A 21,272-nucleotide genomic window follows, 5' to 3' on the forward strand; every position below is an offset into this window, starting at 1 on the left:
GTCTGGTGACTGCAGAGGTCCTGTCCACCAGCCTCCACGCGGTCACCACCCGGCACAGGGCTCCAGGGCGTCTCCGGGCCTGTGAGAGGCGCCCTGGCCGCCTCCTTCCCCCGGGCAGGCAGGCAGCTCCCCACCGACCAGGGTGCTCGCCGGCCGCCCTTTGCACGGAGCTCCCCCTCCAGGTCTGGATGGATGACGTGCACTGGCCCAGCCTCTCCGCTGAACCGGGTCGAGTCGGGTGGACTTGGGGCCTGGAGTGACGACAGGCCCATCAGCCAGCCACCGGGACGCGGCCTCCCCAGCCACCATCCTCTGCAGCTGCCCGCACTGTCTTGGTCACGGCCCCGCCTACCCTCCCAGCCCGGGCCACTCGCCTTCCTGCTTCTTTCTACGCTTGGCCTTCCTGCCCAGCGTGGCCCTGGCCACACCTGCTCCCTGGTTTGCCTCATGTCACCCCCTTCACCTGGCAGCACGGAGGGGCAGGGCTCAGTGGCATGTGTGGGGTTTAGGAGGCTGTGTGGTTCCTGACCCCAGCCAGGTTTGAAGGGCCACCAAAGCGTGTCCCGTGTCCTCTGCGTGGAAACGTGTGCTCCTGCAGGGTTCGAGGAGCTGCTGCTGGGGCCCCTGCGTTTCTCTGCTGCTTCGGACTTTCGATTGAGCCCCGACGAGGTGGGTGTGCCCGTCGCACATTCTGCCTCACCTGCAACCAGTGACTCATTCTACCCCAGGCCCTCTCTCAGCGGCCTCGGGGAGACGCCGTCCCAGCCACGGGAGCAGACCTGAGGCTGGAGCTGGAGTGGGCGCCACGCCGAGTTCTTGGGGCGCAGCGCCTCTAGCTGCCACCGAGCGGAGAAGATGGAAGCGTGGGTCGGCCACGTTCAGAGGCCGGGCCGGGCAGCCTGGGCCTTGGCGCTCTGTGAGTGCCAGGAGGCTGTCCGGGCTCAGCGCCTGAGCATCCTGGCACAGACAGTGTGCTCGGTGGAAGTCTCGAGAACGGACGACTGAGCAGTGTGGTCAGTCCTGGAGGCAGGGATGAGTCTGAGCTTCACACATTTCAAAATCCAGGAGAACAAGACGTAGTTCACGATCTTTCAACGACAGCTCCGTGGTCACGAGCTCCTTTCCCCGAGCACCCATGGCAGTCCCCATGGGGCCGCTTCTCCAGCGGGCCAGTGGTGCATAGCTGGGGGGTGTCACGCTGGGTGCCCTTGAGATTGTTTAGAAGACTGAACAACTCAAGGTCCGGGCACATGGGACTGGGGAGCAAGGACTTATCCTCCGACAGCTGCTTCAAGCGTCCGAGTGCTGGCCTGTCCCTCCGTCACTGCGTTATGGGTGTTAGTCACACTAATAAAGCCACTGGCGTTGCGTTGCTTAGCTGCATCGTGTTTGTGGCCTTCAATACACTGGTGAATAGAGGAGGCCAGTATTTCATTAAGATGTCTGCATTGCCCTAGCTGGTGTGGCTCAGTGGATAGAGCGGCAGCCTGTGGACTGAAGGGTCCCAGGTTTGATTCCGGTCAGAGCACATGCCTGGGTTGCAGGCTCCATCCCCAGCAGGGGGCATGCAGGAGGCAGCTGATCAGTGATTCTCTCTCATCATGGATGTTTCTATCTCTCCCTCTCCCTTCCTCTCTGAAATCAATAAAAATATATTTTTAAAAAAAGATTTCTGCGTTAAAACTCACAAGCCAAATGGAACTCTCACTGAATCGAGATACACTAACCACACAAGCGAATCCCGTGTCTTTGTCCTTGCTTTATCTCCTGCGACCACCGGGTAAGGGAAGGACAGCTGTCCCTGGAAAGCTCATTAGGATTCGTGTAAAACTGAGCTTGAGGTCTGGGGAAGAGGGATGGGTTGTCTCATAACTATGTAAATATCTTTAATTCTCATAAGTTTAGTCAATGATTTTGCCAATTTTGCCATTCTTGGTTTTTCCAGGAGTGTACCCATTTTGTCTGTTTTCTCAATCATTGGCCTACAGTTCATAATTTTATCCTAATATTTGAAAGCTGTGCTGTGACTACAGTCGTATCTCCTTTGCTCTGTATCTCATTTGCATCTCACTTTTTTAAAGTTAACCAATTCTGTCCAGCAGTCTTTTCAAAGCCTGTTTTTTGTTTTGTTACTTTCTCTTTTTAGTATTGTTTTTAGATTGTTTTCTATTTCGTAGATACTCATTTTCACTGTTTGAGCTCATCTGGCTTGTCCATATGTGTTGTTTGATAATAAGTATATATTGTTCATTGCTGTTCAGGTTGAAGGACTTTTAAAGCCCACAACAGTGTGCCCCTCAGCCCAGGACTGCCTAGTCGCTTGCAGTGGTTTTCCAGGGTCGGCTTTGTTTTCATCAGGGCGGTTTCACACCACGTGGCACGAAGGCGAGAGAACGTGGTTTGACTTGATACCTGGGGCTCCATGCTGCCCGGTGTGTGAATATCCTGTGACCATTTCATTTGTTTTTTCTGTCCATTTTAAAGCTCATTGTCTTCTCACTCCTCACTGTAGTCAAACTTTTAGATCATGTGAAACAAGCATTTTTGTCGATTTTCTGATTTGTCATCTATTTGCTCTATCAGAGTCAAAGAGAACTATGTTTCTCATTTTAGCCCGTTATGTAATGGAGGTTAGCCGTCAGTAATAGCAGTGACTGACTGGCTCCCACAGTTCTCCTGCTGTCCTGCAGCGGACGTCTTTTCAGAGCTCCTTCATCGCCTGTCTGCTCCTGCAGCTGAGGGAGCGTTTCTCTTGGCCGCTTTGGATGTTTTGCCTTTGGTTGTGTTTCACATCATGTCCCAGCTCTCTTCCAATTCCTTCTTTCCAGGCTGAGGAGTCTTCCACACCGGTTTCCGTTGTTAAAATCTTTTGTGTTAACTGTCCTCTGTGGACCCAGTCCTGCTGGGCCTCACTTTTCCAGTTGATGGTGCTCTCTTTGGTGAGCTCGGTGCACTTACATTTACTGTAACTTGTTTTATTGAAACTTCCTTCTGCCTTGTGACAGGCTGGCCCTGTGTCCCCCCAAAACCATATGTTGATGCTCTGCCCCACAGTGTGATGGTGTTTGGAGAAGATCGGCTTCTGATGCAGCCACGGGCAGAGTCGCAGCCACAGGAAGCACCGCCCAGGAGCGCTGAGGAAGGCGGGGCGGCGGCGGCTGTGCCGGGGAAGCGACAGGACGCCGGCTCTGCCGGCACTGGCACCGGCACCTCAGGCTTGCTGTGACTTTGTGTATTTTTCTCTGAAATATTTAAAATGTCTCAGTTGTTATAAGTGAGCACACTGCTCTCCCTCCGCCGCCCTCGGCCCCTGTCTTCTGACAGCACATCTGAATTACGAGGGTCCCCCTTTGCACCCTTGTTATTGAAACAGCAGTAAATTCGCTGACTGTCACTCATCCTCACTCTCCCTTATATTTCCTTTTTAATGTAATTACTTAATGACGCGGGAAAACAAGCAGGTTATGAAACAAGCCGGTCACCAGCCACGGGAGAGGGTTCCGCTTTTGATGAAAAGTCCAGGCGTGTGTGGAAAACACCAGAACACACCGGCTTTCCTTCTGGTCAGCAGTGCAGCAGCCTTCCCTTTGCTTTTGTGTATTTTTTGAAACATGATTATTTCTGAAACCAAAAAGCAAAACAAGCTACTGGCTAGAGAAAGTTATTTGATGTCAGGAGCCCAGCAAGCCAGGCCCGAGGCCGGGCGCCCGGCTGCGTGGGCCGGAGCTCCCCAGAGCCTGTTCTGCCCCCCCCCCCCGCCCCCCCCGAGACCTCCTCTCCAGCTGGGGTTCTCGCTGCACTTGTTTCACAAGAACCTACACATATGAGCTGGCGCCGTAGCAAAAGGATGCTGGCAATTTTGCTTTTAAATTGCCACCGATGTTTTAGCATTTTGTAGATGTGAAACACACTGGAAATAAAACATAAATCCCAAATCAGGAGTTCCTACAACAGCCCCGGTCGGTGTCTCTGGGGTTAGAGCCTCGGCCCTCACACCGAAGGGTCATCAGGCTTGATTCCCGGTCAAGGGCACGACCTCGGTTCCAGGTTCAATCCCCAGCCCCAGTTGGGGTGCATGTGGGAGGCAACCAATCGATGGGTCTCTCTCACATCAATGTTTCTCTCTCTCTCTCCCTCTCCCTCTCTCCCTTCCACTCTCTCTAGAAATCAATGGGGGAAAATGTCCTTTGGTAAGGATTAACAAAGAAAAAACAACACAGAATTCCTACAACAAAAAACACATCTGATTACACCCCTGCTCCCTCTGACCTCTGTTTATTTTCAATTTCACTGTAAACGTTTGTTTCATGGATCTGGAAGAGGCAGTTTTTTTCTCAAAAAGATGCTTTGCCTGCTAAGGACTTCCCAGAGGTGGAAGGAAGGGCTAGCTAAACTCCAAACCACCTGAAACAACCTGAATGAGGAGGGTCACCACGCTTTGTCTCCAACCTCCCCCCTTTTTTAAAGGTTTTGCTAAATTGCCATGTGGAGAACAGCAGACAATTACACCTACACTGGTGTAAAAGAGGCTCAGAAATCTCAGCTCTCCCCCAACCCCAAATACTGAAATCACCACAGCTCGTATTGCTTGCTCTTAAAACAATAGAATTGGGAAAGGCTCACTGTTTTAAAATCTGGCCGACATAAAGATGGATGCCGCCTTTAATGGAAGCGCCTCTGGGTATGTCCAGAGCGCTCTGCCTTCACCAGCAGCAGTCCAGGAGGCGCCAAGGACTACCCTTGAGGCCCAAGAAACAACAAAAATAAACCGAGAGGCTGTCCGCAGGTGGCCCGGCAGCACCCGCACCGCTGCGGCACAGCCGGCCTGCCACACAGCAGGTTCCTGTAGCGATCCAGGCGCCAAAGTCTTCAGACACCAGGAAGAAAAGACACAAAAAGAATTAAAACAATGACAGAGGAGAGAAAACAACTGAAACTTTAAATATTCTATACTCACAAGACCAAAAAGATCCCTTCACTCTGTCCTTGGGAAATCAAGAAAAATTGAACTTCAAACACATAGTTTTCAAACACATATTTTCAAGATGGTCTTGAATAATGAACCTTTTGATGTCTTGTATGCCTTATAATACCTTTACTTTATACTTCTTTATTACTTTTTAAATATATTTTTTATTGATTTCAGAGAGGAAGGGGGAGGGAGAAACGTCAATGATGAGAGAGAATCATTGATTGGCTGCCTCCTGCACGCCCCTTACAGGGGATTAAGCTGCAGTCAAACATATGTCCTTGACTGGAATCGAACCTGGGACCCTTCTGTTCACAGGCCGACACTCTATCCACTGAGCCACACCAGCTAGGGCCTTTATGCTCATTTATTTATTTCTTATTATTTTTTAACATTTTATTGATTTTTTTTACAGAGAGGAAAGGAGAGGGATAGAGAGTTAGAAACATCAAAGAGAGAGAAACATTGATTCAGCTGCCTCTTGCACACTCCCTACTGGGGATGTGCCCGCAACCAAGGTACATGCCCTTGACCAGAATAGAATCTGGGACCCTTCAGTCCATAGACCGATGCTCTATCAACTGAGCCAAACCGGTTAGGGCCTTTATGCTCATTTAAACCATAGTTGAACTGAATATAAAATATAGGTTTGAAATTCTTTTCTTTCAATAATATAAAAGTATCGGCAGTGTTTGTGTCTGGATTCTTGTTGAGATGTCTAATGTCAGTCTGATCCCAGGAAGTTTCTTTTCTGGAAGCGTTGACAATGGTCTATCTTTACCACCTCACATCTTGCTGCCACGTGTCTAAATGCGAGTGTCTCCCTCTCCCTCCTATTTGGGAGTCTGTATGTCGCCTCAGTCTAGGGCTTCCATCCTTCTGCATCCTGGGAAGTTTCCTTGTTCTAGACCCCCCCACACACTCCCCGCTGAAATTCCTGCTGAGAGGTGCTGTGTCTTTGATTTTTTTCTTCCACGTACTGTTTGTGGGATGATCTTAGGAAAACCACAGCCTCTGAGACAGGGAGAGAGTGCTTATCCACTAATACATCACGAGAAGCTGCCTTTTGCAGACATCAGTTATCAGAGACGACAATGCTTCAAGCCAGCCACACGAGGTCAGACAACCACGAAGAAAGCAAGTATGAAGCTTCTTTTTAGCACAGCAAGGAACCACCGTGACCACAGAACATGCTCACTGGGTGGGAACCACTGTGTCCACAGAACATGCTCACCCGTGGGAACCACCGTGACCACAGAACATGCTCACCACGTGGGAACCACCGTGACCACAGAACATGCTCACCCCGTGGGAACCACCGTGACCACAGAACAGTGCTCACCCCGTGGGAACCACCGTGACCACAGAACATGCTCACCCGTGGGAACCACCGTAACCACAGAACAGTGTTCACCCATGGGAACCACCGTGACCACAGAACATGCTCACCACGTGGGAACCACCGTGTCCACAGAACAGTGCTCACCCCGTGGGAACCACCGTGACCACAGAACATGCTCACCACGTGGGAACCACCGTGACCACAGAACATGCTCACCCCGTGGGAACCACCGTGACCACAGAACAGTGCTCACCCCGTGGGAACCACCGTGACCACAGAACATGCTCACCACGTGGGAACCACCGTGACCACAGAACAGTGCTCACCCCGTGGGAACCACCGTGACCACAGAACATGCTCACCACGTGAGAACCACCGTGACCACAGAACATGCTCACCACGTGGGAACCACCGTGACCACAGAACAGTGCTCACCACGTGGGAACCACCGTGTCCACAGAACATGCTCACCACGTGGGAACCACCGTGACCACAGAACATGCTCACCACGTGGGAACCACCGTGTCCACAGAACATGCTCACCCCGTGGGAACCACCGTGACCACAGAACAGTGCTCACCACGTGGGAACCACCGTGACCACAGAACAGTGTTCACCCATGGGAACCACCGTGACCACAGAACATGCTCACCCCGTGGGAACCACCGTGACCACAGAACAGTGCTCACCACGTGGGAACCACCGTGACCACAGAACAGTGTTCACCCCTTGGGAACCACCGTGACCACAGAACAGTGCTCACCCCGTGGGAACCACCGTGACCACAGAACATGCTCACCACGTGGGAACCACCGTGACCACAGAACAGTGCTCACCCCGTGGGAACCACCGTGACCACAGAACATGCTCACCACGTGAGAACCACCGTGACCACAGAACATGCTCACCACGTGGGAACCACCGTGACCACAGAACATGCTCACCACGTGGGAACCACCGTGACCACAGAACAGTGCTCACCACGTGGGAACCACCGTGTCCACAGAACATGCTCACCCCGTGGGAACCACCGTGTCCACAGAACATGCTCACCACGTGGGAACCACCGTGTTCACAGAACAGTGTTCACCCATGGGAACCACCGTGTCCACAGAACATGCTCACCCCGTGGGAACCACCGTGTCCACAGAACATGCTCACCCCGTGGGAACCACCGTGTCCACAGAACATGCTCACCTCGCAGGAGGGCCTTACCTCCAGGGTGACACCAGCCCATGTTGCAGAGTCTGCGGTTTGAGGTGAATAGAAATCTTCCCATGATGCTGTTGGGCTACATCCCTGCAGTTCACCGAGCAGATTCACACTCATACCTTAAGAGCAAATGTTCCCAAGGGGCCCTGGGTCAGTGTGTCCCTTACTGGTGGAGCGACTGGACAAGGTGCTGAAACTCCCTAAGCCTCTGTCAACCTCGCCGAGAAAAGGGGATCGTGACTCTGACTGCAAGGGGCTGTTGCTGGGAACAGAGCTCAGGTGAGCACGGGTGAGCACAGGTGAACATGGGTGACACAGGTGAGCACAGATGAGCATGGGTGAGCACGGGTGACACAGGTGAGCACGGGCGACACAGGTGAGCACGGATGAGCATGGGTGAGCACGAGTGACACAGGTGAGCACGAGTGACACAGGTGAGCACAGTTGAGCATGGGTGAGCACGTGTGACACAGGTGAGCACGGGTGAGCACGGGTGAGCATGGGTGAGCGTGGAATAAACAACATCTGCCCTGTTCCCTCTGCTGTCAGGGGCGGGGCTGGGGCTGGGTCTCTAAATCCCCTCCTCCATGGACTTACAGGGTTTCGTGGAATTGCACGCACCTCTGACGATGGTCCCGTTGAACGAAATGCTTCGGGGCCACAAACACCTCCCGGAACTTTCTGGCTGGCGTGACGGGGGAACACCTGGCCCCAAGTCTTTGAAACCCAGGCCTTCCGGTTTCTGCCTTCGGTCAGTGGTCAGGCAGCTGGCTCAGTCATTATTCCAGCCTCCGTTTTACCCATCTATGAAATGGCGTGGCAAGGCCCTGTGTCTCTGAACACAGGGAGGCGTCTGCATCTGAAGGGAGGGCTTGCGGGCTCGCCTCCCGGTCATGGAGGAGAGCAGTGCGGGCACCTGGAGACGGGCCGCCCTGGCGAGCGGAGCCTTCGACAAGTAGCAGCAAAGCCCAATGACAGCAAAGCCCCAGATGAGAACTGGGGTTCAGAGCAGCCGGAGGAGCGGTGACTGGGAGGCCGGGTGCCTGGCACCTGATTGTGGCCTCTGCACATTAGGTGGGCATCGGTGCCCACTCCTGCCAGCCACAAGCGAAGTGCCCACGAGGGATTGGGGCTGCGAAGGCTCTGGCTGGACAGAGATGAAGGCCCACGGCTCACAGCCATTTCCCACTTTGCAAGTGGCTTCCCTCAGGCCCTCTCCGCTCCCCGCTCCAGTGCAGGGACCCAGGAAGGGCCGAGTGCAGCTCCTCCACGCCGTGCAGCGTGTGCGTGCGTGTGCGTGTGTGCGTGTGTGCATGCATGTGTGTGTGTGTGTGTGTGCGTGTGTGTGTGTGTGTGTGTGCATCTTCACAGAATCGTCAAAGTTAAATGACAAGTTCCTTGAGTTCCATTCAAAGCACACAATCAAAGCTCCTGTGATTTCCGTGACGGAGAGGGGAGGGGGAACGGCGGGGGGGGGCGGGGGCTGGGACTGAGGAGCTAGAGATGGAGGCAACATGGCTGTCCCTCAAGGAGCTCAGCGACTCCTGGGAGAGACACTGGAGGCAGCTACACCCACATCACTGGGTATTTCGGGAGCAGGCGAGCTGGGGGTCCAGGACAGGGTTCTGGAGGAAGGGGCGCTGGGCTGGAGTCTGGAGGATGAATGAACTCAGCTCGGCAACGCCAGAGGAAGGGGGCAGAGGGCAGGTGGGCAGCGTGACGAAGGCGTGGCGGGGCTCAGGCAGAGCGGGCACCAGGCCTGAGCCCAGAGGCTGCAGCTCAGATGACACTGGTGAGCGCCAGGCAGGGCTACGGGCGGTGCAGGAACCCGGTTCAGGTGCTCAAAGCCCCCGGCCAGGCACAGCCACACACTTGTAGCTGCTGGTGGACGAGGACGGGGTCTCGGGCAGACCCTGGGCAGGCAGGTGACCATGACCACAGTCTCATCCTTCAGCTCCGTGACCCTCGAGGTCGCTTCCCAGACTCAGCTCCCAGAAACGTCCTGCCTGCCACGGCCAGGCCCCGGGAGTCACCAGGTGGCTGCAAAGGCCTCGGACCGCTGCGGACACAGAGGGCCCAGGATTTTCACCGAGCAAGGAAGGGGGCAGACGCAGGGAAGGCCGCACAAGGTGGTCCGTTGGGACTGGTTCCGAGTTCGGCCAGTGGGCCCATCCATCCTGTGCTGGGGATGGGCGGGACCTCACTCTGGGAGGGGCAGGCCAGGGAAGGCCCCGTCACGACCTGGAGGGACGGGGCGTGCTGCAGGCTGGGCTCAGACCCGGGCCGGTTACACAAAGCCAAACAGCCGCTGCAGGGTGCTGCAGGGACTTTGTGTGGGATGTTTTCTGCTCTTTTTCAAGGTCAAGCCAGCCCGGTGTTTCCTATTTTAACCGACAGATTCCATTCCACAGGCCCCTCCCATAAGGGAGAGGAGCCGCTGAGTCCCCTCAGGTCCCTAACGTCTCCGTGACCTGACATTCCATCACACGGTCAGCGACCCGGGCCCCCTGCTGTGTGGTCAGTGCTGGAGGCCCCCCCTGCTGTGCGGTCAGTGCTGGAGGCCCCCCCTGCTGTGTGGTCAGTGCTGGAGGCCCCCCCTGCTGTGCGGTCAGTGCTGGAGGCCCCCCCTGCTGTGCGGTCAGTGCTGGAGGCCCCCCCTGCTGTGCGGTCAGTGCTGGAGGCCCCTGCTGTGCGGTCAGTGCTGGAGGCCCCCCTGCTGTTCGGTCAGTGCTGGAGGCCCCCCCTGCTGTGCGGTCAGTGCTGGAGGCCCCCCCTGCTGTGTGGTCAGTGCTGGAGGCCCCCCTGCTGTGTGGTCAGTGCTGGAGGCCCCTGCTGTGTGGTCAGTGCTGGAGGCCCCTGCTGTGTGGTCAGTGCTGGAGGCCCCCCCTGCTGTGCGGTCAGTGCTGGAGGCCCCCCCTGCTGTGTGGTCAGTGCTGGAGGCCCCTGCTGTGTGGTCAGTGCTGGAGGCCCCCCCTGCTGTGTGGTCAGTGCTGGAGGCCCCCCCTGCTGTGTGGTCAGTGCTGGAGGCCCCCCCTGCTGTGTGGTCAGTGCTGGAGGCCCCCCCTGCTGTGTGGTCAGTGCTGGAGGCCCCCCCTGCTGTGCGGTCAGTGCTGGAGGCCCCCCCTGCTGTGTGGTCAGTGCTGGAGGCCCCCCCTGCTGTGTGGTCAGTGCTGGAGGCCCCCCCTGCTGTGCGGTCAGTGCTGGAGGCCCCTGCTGTGCGGTCAGTGCTGGAGGCCCCTGCTGTGCGGTCAGTGATGGTGCTGAGACGCTTCTGGGTGGAGCCAGGGACCCCTGGGACTCAGTGGCAGAGCCCACGCCCCCATTCTGCTGCTCCCCGCCTTTCTCCTGTAGAGTAGGCAAAAGGCCTGGTCAGTTCTCAGCTGGGAGTCCCTCAGGCCAGCTCTGCCCCGTGCCAGGCTCGCTGGGTGAGGGCACACCAGGTGAGTTCTGGGTCCCACTGACACGCTGATGACGACCGAGCGTCCTGGCCGCTCTGCCCCTCCCTGCAGAGTGTCTGCCTGGCGCACAGAGCCCTCCTGGGTGGGAGAGGGCAGGGAGTCAGGGAGGTGCCGATCACAGCTGCATCGCACCTGCCAGAATGGCTGGCATCCCACAGCACGAGCTGGCGAGCCGCGGGCGGGCAGGTGCCCTCGGCACTGCTGGCGGGAAACTGTGTGGAGTTTCCTCAAAAATGAAGACTAGAGCTATCGCCCTGGCCGGTGCGCTCAGGGGTCAGAGCGTCAGCATGTGCAACACAGGGTCTTGGGTTCAATTCCTGGTCAAGGGCATGTACCTGGGCTGCAGCTTTGATCTCCAGCCACGGTCAGGAGTGTGTGCGGGAGGCAGCCAATCAATGTGTCTCTCTCACATCGCTGTTTCTCCCTCTCTCTTCCCCTCCTTCCCTTCCACTCCATCTAAAATCAATGGGAAAATGTCCTCAGGTGAGGATTAACAAAACAAGAAGAAAAAGAAGAGAGCTACCACATGATCCAGCAACCCCACTTCTGGGTGTTTGCTCAAAAAATAGAAAAACATTTATTCATAAAGATATGTGCACCCCCATGGTCATTGCAGCATTCTTCACAGTGGCCAAGACATGGAGACCCCGAGTGTCCTTGGATGGAGGACTGACAGAGAAGGGTCATGCCCACAGGGACCCTGGCAGCCACGAGAAAGGGGGAGGCTGTCATTTGTGACGGCATGGATGGAGCTCGAGAACGTCACGATAAATGAGGTCAGACGGAAAAGGACGAAAACCAAGCGACCTCACTCACACGTGAAACATGAAACTGCAGGTGGCGACTCAGGCACCGTGACGGGGAGGTCACCAGAGGGAGGGGGGAGGAGGAGAGGGAGGGGACGGAGGGGAGGGAGGGGAGGACTAGAGGGTGAAGGGTCAAGTACACGGTGATGGAGACTAGACTGTGGGTAGGAGCACATGGTCGACAGGTGTCACATTATGACCTCGTTCCTGAACTTGTCATTCACCAATGTCACCCAATACGTTCAATTTAAAGAGAGTCACTGGCCGGCTGGGACAACCCGCCGCCACTCCCCGCCTCCTGCTTCCTCCCTCCTCCCCAGGTCTTACTGCACGTCACGCTGACACCCTGAAACAGGACAGGGAGAGGGACACGCACTCAGCGACCAGTTAGGGGACCACCTCTCTGGGCCCCAGGCTGGCGGTCTCACTGCCGCCGCCTCTGGCTTCGGTCCCCTTGTGCCCCTGTTCAGGCACACGGATCCCAAGCTTTCGGTGACACCTCAGATTCAGAAAACCAACTGCTCCCTGCTCCCTGGGAGGAAAGACCAAACCAGCAAAACCAAACAGATCATTTTATTATCATCGTCCTCTACCAGAAAAATTACTAAACATCTCTATATAAAAGCCTAAGTGACCATTACGACCTGACGACCGGATGACCGGCCGGTAGCTATGACGTGCACTGACCACCAGGGGGGCAGATGCTCAACACAGGAGCTGCCCCCTGGTGGTCAGTGCACTCCCACAGCCAACCTCCTGCGGCCTCTCCCCCAGCCAGCTGCCCCAATCTGGACTGGGCAAGACGGCCCCAACAGCCCCGATCACCGGCCAGGCTGAGGGACCCCACCCGTGCACGAATTCATGCGCCGGGCCTCTAGTATAAATATAAAATCTCTAGAAAATTCCCAGGACAGCTCTGCAAGCTTCCTCCTCCGAGACAGGACAGCAGGAGCCTGCACTGACTTGGGACCAGGAGTGACCTGGCAGAGCTGCGGTCAGAGGCTGGGTCTCCGGGTCTTGGTCCATCATCAAGCCAAACCCATTGTTCCTGACCCAGCCCCATTCCCGAGGCAGGAGAGTGGGACATGGGGGTCAACGTGTGTGTGGCACAGACAGGGAGAACCCCCCAGTCCTCCCCCCGGGGCCAGCGGCTATGTCCACCGGCTCAGCCAGCAGCACAGGGCCCACAGGAATGAGGTGAGGGCCGGCCCGTCTCTGCCCTTTTCCTAGGATGTGGGGCCAGGCCCTGCACCTGCCTGGGGGCTCTGCTGGGGATGTGGGGGGCAGCGGGTGGGGGGCCGTGGAGCTGGGGTGAGGGTGGAGGAGACCGCAGGGGGCTCTACTCAAAGGACAGCAGGTCGGGGTGCGGCCCCTCGCTGTCCAGGCTGCAGGTCCGCGGCCCGGGGCAGGGGCTGCTGTCCTGCGGCAGCTCAGCCGGGCGGCCAGGGCTGAGGCTAAGCTGGAGGCTGCTGCTCTCGGTGGGGCCGGGCGGGGAGACCCTCCTGCACGGGGCGCCCTTCAGCCTGGGCTCGCCCGAGCCATCCGGGTGGATCAGGTCAGGCACCGACAGGGACGCCTGGCCGTCGCCGTTGGGCAGGGCGCCATCCACAGTGGCCTCTGGCGGTGGAGGCCCCGCCGGGCCGGGCTGCGCAGGGGGCGGGGAGCGCTCCAGGCTGCTCAGCACGGGCTGGGCAGAGATCAGCATGTCCTGTGTGGTCTTCAGCGCCCGGGGCGTTCGCTTCCGGGTTGTGGGTGGCGGCGGGTCCAGCCGAGGGACGGCTTCTGGCAGGGCCGACCTGCAGGGGTGACAGTGACGCACCTGCCCGATGAGCCCCCGCCCGGCTGTGTGCTCGCCCCCCTCCGCCCCCCTGCAGCACCCGTGCCCGGACCACGCCCGCTCTCCCTCCTGTCGCAGCGTGGGGCTCAGCGGCTCCAGCACAGCGGCTTCGGGCTACGACATCCTCGCTCAGAGGTCAGAGGTCAGAGCGGTGCAGTGAGGACCCTGGGGTGGGAGGGAGGCACTCACCCGTCGTCCTCCGCGCCGGGCGCGCCGGCCAGCTGGGCCTCGGCCGTCCAGTTGACCTCCATGGCGCCCACGCTGCCCAGGCCCCAGGGCTCCCTCCTCCGCAGGAGGTCGTTCACCTTGGCTCCCATGGCTTTGCCCAGGTTCCGGAGGTGCTGGCTGCTGCCCACCCAGAGGCCCGGCCCGCCCGGCTCCACGGACCCCAGGGGCCCCGACCGGGACACCTGGGGCCCAGGGTGGCTGGACTGCGGCTTCGGTGGGAGGGACGCGTTCGGATTCTCAAACATGCTGTGGCCCACTGGGAACAGACAGAGGCGGGAGTGAGCGGAGCCGTGCACCCCCGCGTCGGCGTGTCCCGCCCCGCGCCACGCCCGGGGCTGTGTAAGGATGTAGGGACATCCAAAACAGGGCCAGCAAGACCCCCGGACCTCCCCGTGCGGGTCCTGGATGGGACGTGGGACCGGAAAGTCTGGTCTCCCCGCCCAGGTGAGCGGTGACGGCTGGAGCGGGAAAAGGCTAACCCACCCCTTGAAGCCGCCTCCCAGACTCACGGCTGTCCCCTCGCCAGGGCCACGAGCCCCTGGGAGTGAAGGAAACAGGATGAGGCCACGGAGCAGGCGCTCTTTCCTTGCCGAGAGCACGTGTGAGCCGCGTGCCTCGGGCCCGGACAGCACGGGCAGGCGGCAGGCGTGGACACTTCCCGGGAGGTCAGCACTGACCCCGACCCCCTGCGTGGAACCTGGGACAGTGGGCCAGCCCCGCAGAGGCTCCCCGAAGCGGGCGAGGAGGCGCCTCAGCTCACCGCGTCCTCACGCATCCCCCGGAGAGCCGGCGAGGTAAGGAGCTGTCTGCCCGAGGCGCCCGGCCCGTGACAGCCGAGGTGGAACCAGAACTGGGCTTTCTCGGAGGATGCTTTGCCAGCTCCCACGCCTGCCCGGTGCTGTCCCTCCCTCAGGGCCTCTGGCTAGCAGTCCACTCAGAGGGCAGGGGCCACGCCTCATTCACCTCTGTATTCAACAGCGGGCCTGGGTCTTGCACACAGTAGGTGCTCAATAAATACGTTGAGTTTAATTCTGAACCCATTTTGCAGATGGAAAAGTGTGGAGGCCAAGCATGTAGCTCGAGTTTGTAACGAGAGTGGCTAGACCTCCATGCCATGCTGTCCACACGCCTGCGGCATCCTCGCCCCCTGCACACCCAGCTCACACTGCAGGCGGCCAGACGTGGGTTCTTCAGTCTGGGGCGGAGAGGTCTGGTTGGCCCAGGCTCCTGTCGGGTCAGCACCCCTGCGACCCGCCTGCCCTTGCCAGGCCGTCCTCAGACAGGCTGAGGTGAGGGCGCACTTTTCTCTGCTGGGCTTCGGGCTGAGCGCTCCCCGCCTGCGCTGCTGGGTCCTGTGGGGAGCACTCTGAGCGAGCAACCCCTCCTGACCAGTGACCTGGGAAGCTGCATTTTAAGGGTCTTTGGGCGGCAGGAGGCGCCTGTGGGAAGAGGCGTGGAGACCTCCCTCCAGGATGGACTGCACAGTCTTGACCTCTGAAACGTCCCCTGACCCCTGTGCAGGAGAAGCACCTGTGGGGACATGTGGGGACTCAATGAGGGCGTCCCTGGGAGCGTGGGGTGGAGACCCCGTCAGGAGCTCCCAGCTCAGCCCAAACAGGGCCTCCCCCTCCGGACCTCCCTGAGGAGGGGGGCTTGTTTTCTTTTGCGTAATTTGCCTATCACGTCCCACGTCCCCGTCACTTTCCGTAATCATGGAATCTGCAAACTAGCAGAGAAGGCCGGGAGGCTAGGCATTAGACTGCTTCCACAAATGAGGAGGTGTCTGGGCCACAAGCGTGGGAGGGCGAGCCCCCTGGCTCCTGGCCTCCCCTCCCCGCTGCCGACGGCGCGTTGCCGAGCAACCAGCTAACAGCACGGCAGTGCTCTGCAGCCTGCGGGCCTGTTGTTCCCCTTTCAAAACCCTCTCCCAGGAACATGAAGTGACCTTGGCCAGGCGCCCTGCCTCCCTGTACGACTCCCTCTCAGGGAACTGAGACTGCCCCGCACGCCCCTCCACAGCCTCGGAGCCTGTCTGATCGCACTACTCCTCACGGGGACAAGCTCCTGGCGCGGTTCACTGTCTGTGATGCCCAGCACAGGCCCTGGCAAACGGCAGCCGTTAGTGTCACCGAATGGGGCTTTCACATGCCACTCAGAACTGCTGCACTGCGGGCTGAGACACATGCAGAACGTTTCCGAGCCTTTCTCAGCTTACAAAGCCCGCACCTCCCGGGGTGTCTGCGGGGTCCTGGGGTCCCGCTGGAGAAGCTGCCCTTCTCCCCAACGTGGGCTCGGCCTGGGGCTCCCCCCCACACCTGTGAGGGGCAAGCACGGCCCCCCCTCCGGCTCACTGATGACCTCACTCTGTCCCATCCTCGCAGAGGCTGGTGGTTCAGAAAACGGTGGCGAGGGGACCCCGTGGCCCTCCCAACACCCAACATGCACATTATGTCCGGGGACAGCGATTCATAAGAAAGACGGTCTCTTACCTGTGCGACCGAGAAAGGGCTCAGAAAGCAGGTGGGGAGCAAACAAGAGAGAGACAGTTTATGCAGACGGACCACCTGAGCGTGTCCCCTCTGGCCTGGGCCACCAGCAGGGCCACCCCGAGGCGGAGTAAGGAGACAGAGACCCCACAGCTATCGCAGACCTTGGGGCCAGCTCCCCACCAGCTCCTCAACAACGAAACAGAACAGCCGTGTTTAACCCCCGAGCAGCAGGCGCTGGCCCGCCCCACAGCTGCTTCGCACCCAGGGTCAGATCCCAGCCGGCGGCAGCAGGTCAACCGCCACGTCCTACGGCCACGTGCGCATCGCTCATTACCGGGCCGTCTCTTTTCCACACGCAATTGCTAGATTCCAGACCAGGAGGGCTGTCTGTGCCAGCTGTCTGACTTAACACGCGGGCGGGGAGCCAGGGCAGGTGCTTGCCCAGCACACGAGGCTGAGGGTGGAGTGGGATGACAGGCTGGCTCCCAGGCCCAGGTGCCACGGCCACGGTGCAGGCACCAGTTCCAATCCCACCAGCTCCCAGGCCCTGGTGAGGCTCACAGAAGCGCACAGTCCTGCAGACGGTTGGTTCCGAGCACGACCACAGACAGGATGGCAGCTCGGGCAGCCAGAGGCCCGGGCACGCCCACACTCTCTGCTGCTCCCCGAGTGGGCGAGCTTCCTTGGCACAAACGTGTCCCGTTTGAGATCTGAAACGCGGTACGCACTGAGTTGCCACCCTTCACAGTTGTCTAGAATGGGGTGTCTCCAGCTGACCTGCAAGAGGCCCTGCCCCCCCGACCCTCCTCCACAGCCCCCACGGACCAGGCTGCTGGCAACAAGCAGCGTGGAGTAAGCCAGCCGTTGGCTAAAAACAGACGGACCACCACTTACCCACCCCTCCCTTCCCGAGGAGACGGCACTGAGCATTAGCGCATAAAGCGGCTTTGTGTGGGCGAGCGCCTTCCAGCAGCTCAGGAGAGCGCGCTATGCACACAGAGGGCGGGCGGGGGACCCACAGAACAGGGGGACCGGTACCGATAGGAGAATCTGGGGACAGGGCCTATGCTTGTTCTTTGTACTAGTTTTACTTTTGCAACTTTTTATAAGTTTGGAATTATTTCCAAAGAACATGGGGAAAATGTACCCAAACTGGGGAAAACCCAGACACTGAAACAACAGAACAGCACTGGCAGAGGTCGGGCCGAGATGGAGCAGGTGACGGAGGAGAGCCGGGAGGATCTCAGAGGACAGGGGCTCCCAGAGCTGGGGCGACATGACACACACGGAACGAAGGAGCAGAGTGGCCCGCAGACAGCCCCACGGAGGGCCGGGCCCTGGCGCTGGGACGCTCCATGAAGGCGGCTGCGAGGAGCCACAGGCGGGACGTCTCTGGAAAGGTTAGTCCTCCTTGCCGCAGGCCCTGAGCGGTGAGCCGGCCGCGGGTGGAATGCTGGGGCCTGCTTGTGAGGTCACCTGAGCTCAGAATGCTTGTCGCCCGGACAACCCAGGAGCCTCCTGGGGCAGGCGTGTGACCGCGTGCCCGGCGACAGTCAGAGTATGGAGAGCTTCTCGCTCCTCAGCATCTCGGGGCCCCGGGTCTCCTCCTCGGCCCTGAGCACCTTTCCTGACCTCATGTCCCCACGAGGTCCCAGCTTGCCAGGTGGGTCCTGCCAGGATGGCCACAGAAATGCAGGGTTTGAGGCCTTCAGTGGAGGGTTCTGCCAGGTCAGCTATAGGACCTGCACAGGGCACGCTCCCCACACCCGCGGCCCCGGCTCAGGCACCGAGACACCTGGGCTAGACGGAGCAGGGCCCCTGTCCTGGGAGCTTCTGATCTAAGCCCCAGTGCCACCCAGGTGATGGACAGCGGGTCCCCTGCACCCTCTGCTGTGGGGGAGATGTTTCCATAGAAGCCGCCGCCTCCTGTCCTCAGGAGGGGCCACGCCACAGCCACACGGCCCATGGCCAGACCCCGCTAGGGCAGGAGAGGAGGCCACTGTTTCATTGCCACTTGGTGCCGGCGCCCCGAGGGGGGCCTGGAGATATGGCACGGTGGGTCCAGGAGGACGCCCACTCTCGCTCAGCTCCAAGAGCATCTCCTCTGTCCCCAGACATTGCCAAGACCGCGTTCCCCCCGGAGGCACCCAGCCCAGCGCAGGCCCCGCTGCCCCAGCACCCAAGCAGCGCTCTGCGGCAAGGGGTGGTGCTCTCGCCAGGTGAGCCCCTGGGACGGGCGCCAGGTGAGCCCCCTGGGGTGGGCGCCAGGTGAGCCCCCGGGACGGGCGCCAGGTGAGCCCCCTGGGGTGGGCGCCAGGTGAGTCCCCGAGATGGGCGCCAGGTGAGCCCCCGAGATGGGCGCCAGGTGAGCCCCCGGACATGGGCGCCAGGTAAGCCCCCGGACATGGGCGCCAGGTAAGCCCCCGGGACAGGCGCCAGGTGAGCCCCGGGACAGGTCGGGTGCTGCCTTCCCCATGCAGTCTCCTCTCTGGTCTTCCCTCCCAGAGATGCAGGCTGTGCAGGCTCCGGCCTCTCCTCCCCTCCCCAGGGCTGCCTGCGGGGCTGTGGCAGGGACCGCGGTGTCTCACCCTGGTGGCAGACAGGGCCTTTGGAGGTCCAGGGCTGGCTGCTGCGCCGTCCGTCCGTCTGTCCCTAGAGGAGCACCTGGGAGCTGCCGGGCGGTGATGGAGGCCTCCACCCACCGATCACACCGCCCTTCCCAGCAGGAGATGGGGCGGCCCCCGCCCGCCTGCTGCTGCCCATGCCTCCGCCCTGCGCCCAGGCTCAGACCCGGCTCTTTCCTTTGCAGACTGCATGCTGGGGGACCCCCAGAATGGGGAGCAGCCGAGGCGGAGCTGCACCATCTACCGGCCGTGGTTCTCCCCTTACAGCTACTTCGTGTGCGTGGACAAGGAGAGCCCCCGGGAGGCCCACGGCTTCCCCGAGCTGCCGCGGGACGAGGGCCGGGGCGACAGCTGCCTCCCCGAGGACGCGGCCGACAGCCTGCGCTCGTCCTCTTCCTCCCCCGACAACCCCAGCCCCCGCGAGGCCAAGGCCCGGCACGGGGACGCCGACCACATCAGCTCCCAGGACATCCTGAGGGCCTCCCGGGGGCTGCCGGCCCAGCACAACGGCTTCAAGTGCGCGGCCTGCTGCCGCATGTACCCCACCCTGTGCTCCCTCAAGAGCCACATCAAGTGCGGCTTCAGGGAGGGCTTCAGCTGCCGCGTCTTCTACAGCAAGCTCAAGGCGCTCTGGGCCCGGCCCGCAGACAGGCTGCCGTTGGGCGGCGGCCAGGCCCGCAAGTAGCCGGGCGGCCCGGCCCGCAGCAGAGCCGCATTGCTCTCCAGGGAGAGGCCAATAAACCCGTTAGCACAGCTCCGTGGAGTCTGGGTCACCGGCACGGCCCGCTGTCCGTCCAGTCCCATCCATGTTCCATCCCGTTTGGCTACCAGTTGCCTAGCAACCCCAGGCCCACACCCCGACTCGACACCACCGCGGGTTTGGGGAGAGCCGCTAAGATGGCAGTTCTCAGTGAGGTGCCCGTCCAGGGTTTCGGCCTAAGGACAGGGGCTCCCCGCGGTCGCACTGTGTGGCCTCCTGGGACCTGGGACGCAGAAGGTGTGCCCAGCGAGCCCCACCCGGCCGCTCCGCTCTGCAGGGCGTCTCAGAATGAAGTGTCCCCATTCCTCACACCGTGCCCGCCACGGGGTGCGCTTGATCCCGTCACAGGCCACCCGCCGCCCTGAGCCTCTGACTTCCCTGCAGGCCTGGGCCCCACCAAGTCCCCCCACAAGCCTCTGCCCTCCACGCAGCTGCGAGTGCCGACTAAAGCCTGGCTTCTCGGCTGCCGACTTGCCCGCCCGCTGTCCCTCCCGCTGTCCCTCCCGCCCGCTGTCCCTCCCGCTGTCCCTCCCGCTGTCCCTTCCCGCTGTCCCTTCCCACCCACTGTCCCTCCCGCTGTCCCTCCCACCCACTGTCCCTCCCGCTGTCCCTCCCGCTGTCCCTCCCACCCACTGTCCCTTCCCACCCACTGTCCCTCCCGCCCGCTGTCCCACCCACTGTCACTCCCGCTGTCCCTTCCCACCCACTGTCCCGCCCGCTGTCCCTCCCGCCCGCTGTCCCTTCCCGCTGTCCCTTCCCGCCCACTGTCCCTCCCGCCGGCTGTCCCTCCCGCCCGCTGTCCCTTCCGCTGTCCCTTCCCGCTGTCCCTTCCGCTGTCCCTTCCCGCTGTCCCTCCCGCCCGCTGTCCCTTCCCGCTGTCTCGTCCCGCTGTCCCTCCCGCCCGCTGTCCCTCCCGCCGGCTGTCCCCTCCCGCCCGCCCGCCCTCCACAGTCCTCGCTGGGCAGCCGGCGTGACCAGGGAGCAGACTCTCTAAGATGCACCCACTCAGAACCCACCCGACCCCACACGAGACATCTAGTCAGGGACCCAGTGGGCTTCTGTCGCCTGGTGGTCTTAGTGTTACCTCCAAAAGCCGACGTCACGCTTTCCCCAGCACTCAAACTGGCTGCTGCCTCCACCCCACGCTGAGTCAGAAAAGGTGAGACACCGTGTCCCCGGCGCCACCCACCACCTGCCAACACCCCTCCCGCGCTGACAGACATGCCCGGCAGGGACACGGGTCCCCTGGGGAAGCAAAGCTGACCTGGGCGAGCACGCAGGCCGGTCCGTGTCCACACAACTGTGAGTCACGTGAATTCCCCCTCGAACCTCGGCCAGGGGAGTGTCACAGGCCAGGGCAGGGCGGGAGCAGAGCCAGAGGACGACAGGAGAGCGTTGAGAAGGAAGAAGGTTTATTAGCGGAGCCGCAGGTGCGCAGCGGCCCGGAGTAAGTGCACTTACAGGAAGAAACGTGTGGAGCGCGGGCCCAGCCACCCACACAGCCGTGGGGGCGGGGGCCAGGAGGAGTGGCAAGAGAAGCCCCGCAC

The 21,272-nt window shown here is 60.4% G+C and overlaps 2 protein-coding genes across 4 annotated transcripts; one reads left to right on the forward strand and one right to left on the reverse strand.

Annotated features, from left to right (window-relative positions):
• Window positions 1–13,126: 13,126 nt before the first annotated feature.
• C22H1orf226 (chromosome 22 C1orf226 homolog) lies at window positions 13,127–14,097 on the reverse strand. The gene is made up of 2 exons (XM_008153161.3): window positions 13,814–14,097; window positions 13,127–13,583 (listed from the first exon to the last, which is right to left on the reverse strand). Exons 1-2 carry the CDS (start codon window positions 14,095–14,097, stop codon window positions 13,127–13,129), a joined length of 741 nt encoding a protein of 246 aa, XP_008151383.2.
• A 3,760-nt stretch (window positions 14,098–17,857) lies between these two features.
• Window positions 17,858–19,723, forward strand: SPATA46 (spermatogenesis associated 46). 3 transcript variants are annotated; one of them, XM_028127787.2, is made up of 3 exons: window positions 17,858–18,004; window positions 18,456–18,584; window positions 19,151–19,723. In XM_028127787.2, exons 1-3 carry the CDS (start codon window positions 17,902–17,904, stop codon window positions 19,648–19,650), a joined length of 732 nt encoding a protein of 243 aa, XP_027983588.2. In that variant the 5' UTR covers window positions 17,858–17,901; the 3' UTR covers window positions 19,651–19,723. The 3 variants fall into 3 exon arrangements, with proteins under 3 accessions (XP_027983588.2, XP_008151382.2, XP_027983589.1); XM_008153160.3 differs by having other exon boundaries at window positions 18,456–18,560; XM_028127788.2 differs by lacking the exon at window positions 18,456–18,584.
• The last annotated feature ends 1,549 nt before the right edge of the window (window positions 19,724–21,272 follow it).

Source organism: Eptesicus fuscus, chromosome 22 (assembly GCF_027574615.1).
Source record: "Eptesicus fuscus isolate TK198812 chromosome 22, DD_ASM_mEF_20220401, whole genome shotgun sequence".
NCBI lineage: Eukaryota > Metazoa > Chordata > Mammalia > Chiroptera > Vespertilionidae > Eptesicus > Eptesicus fuscus.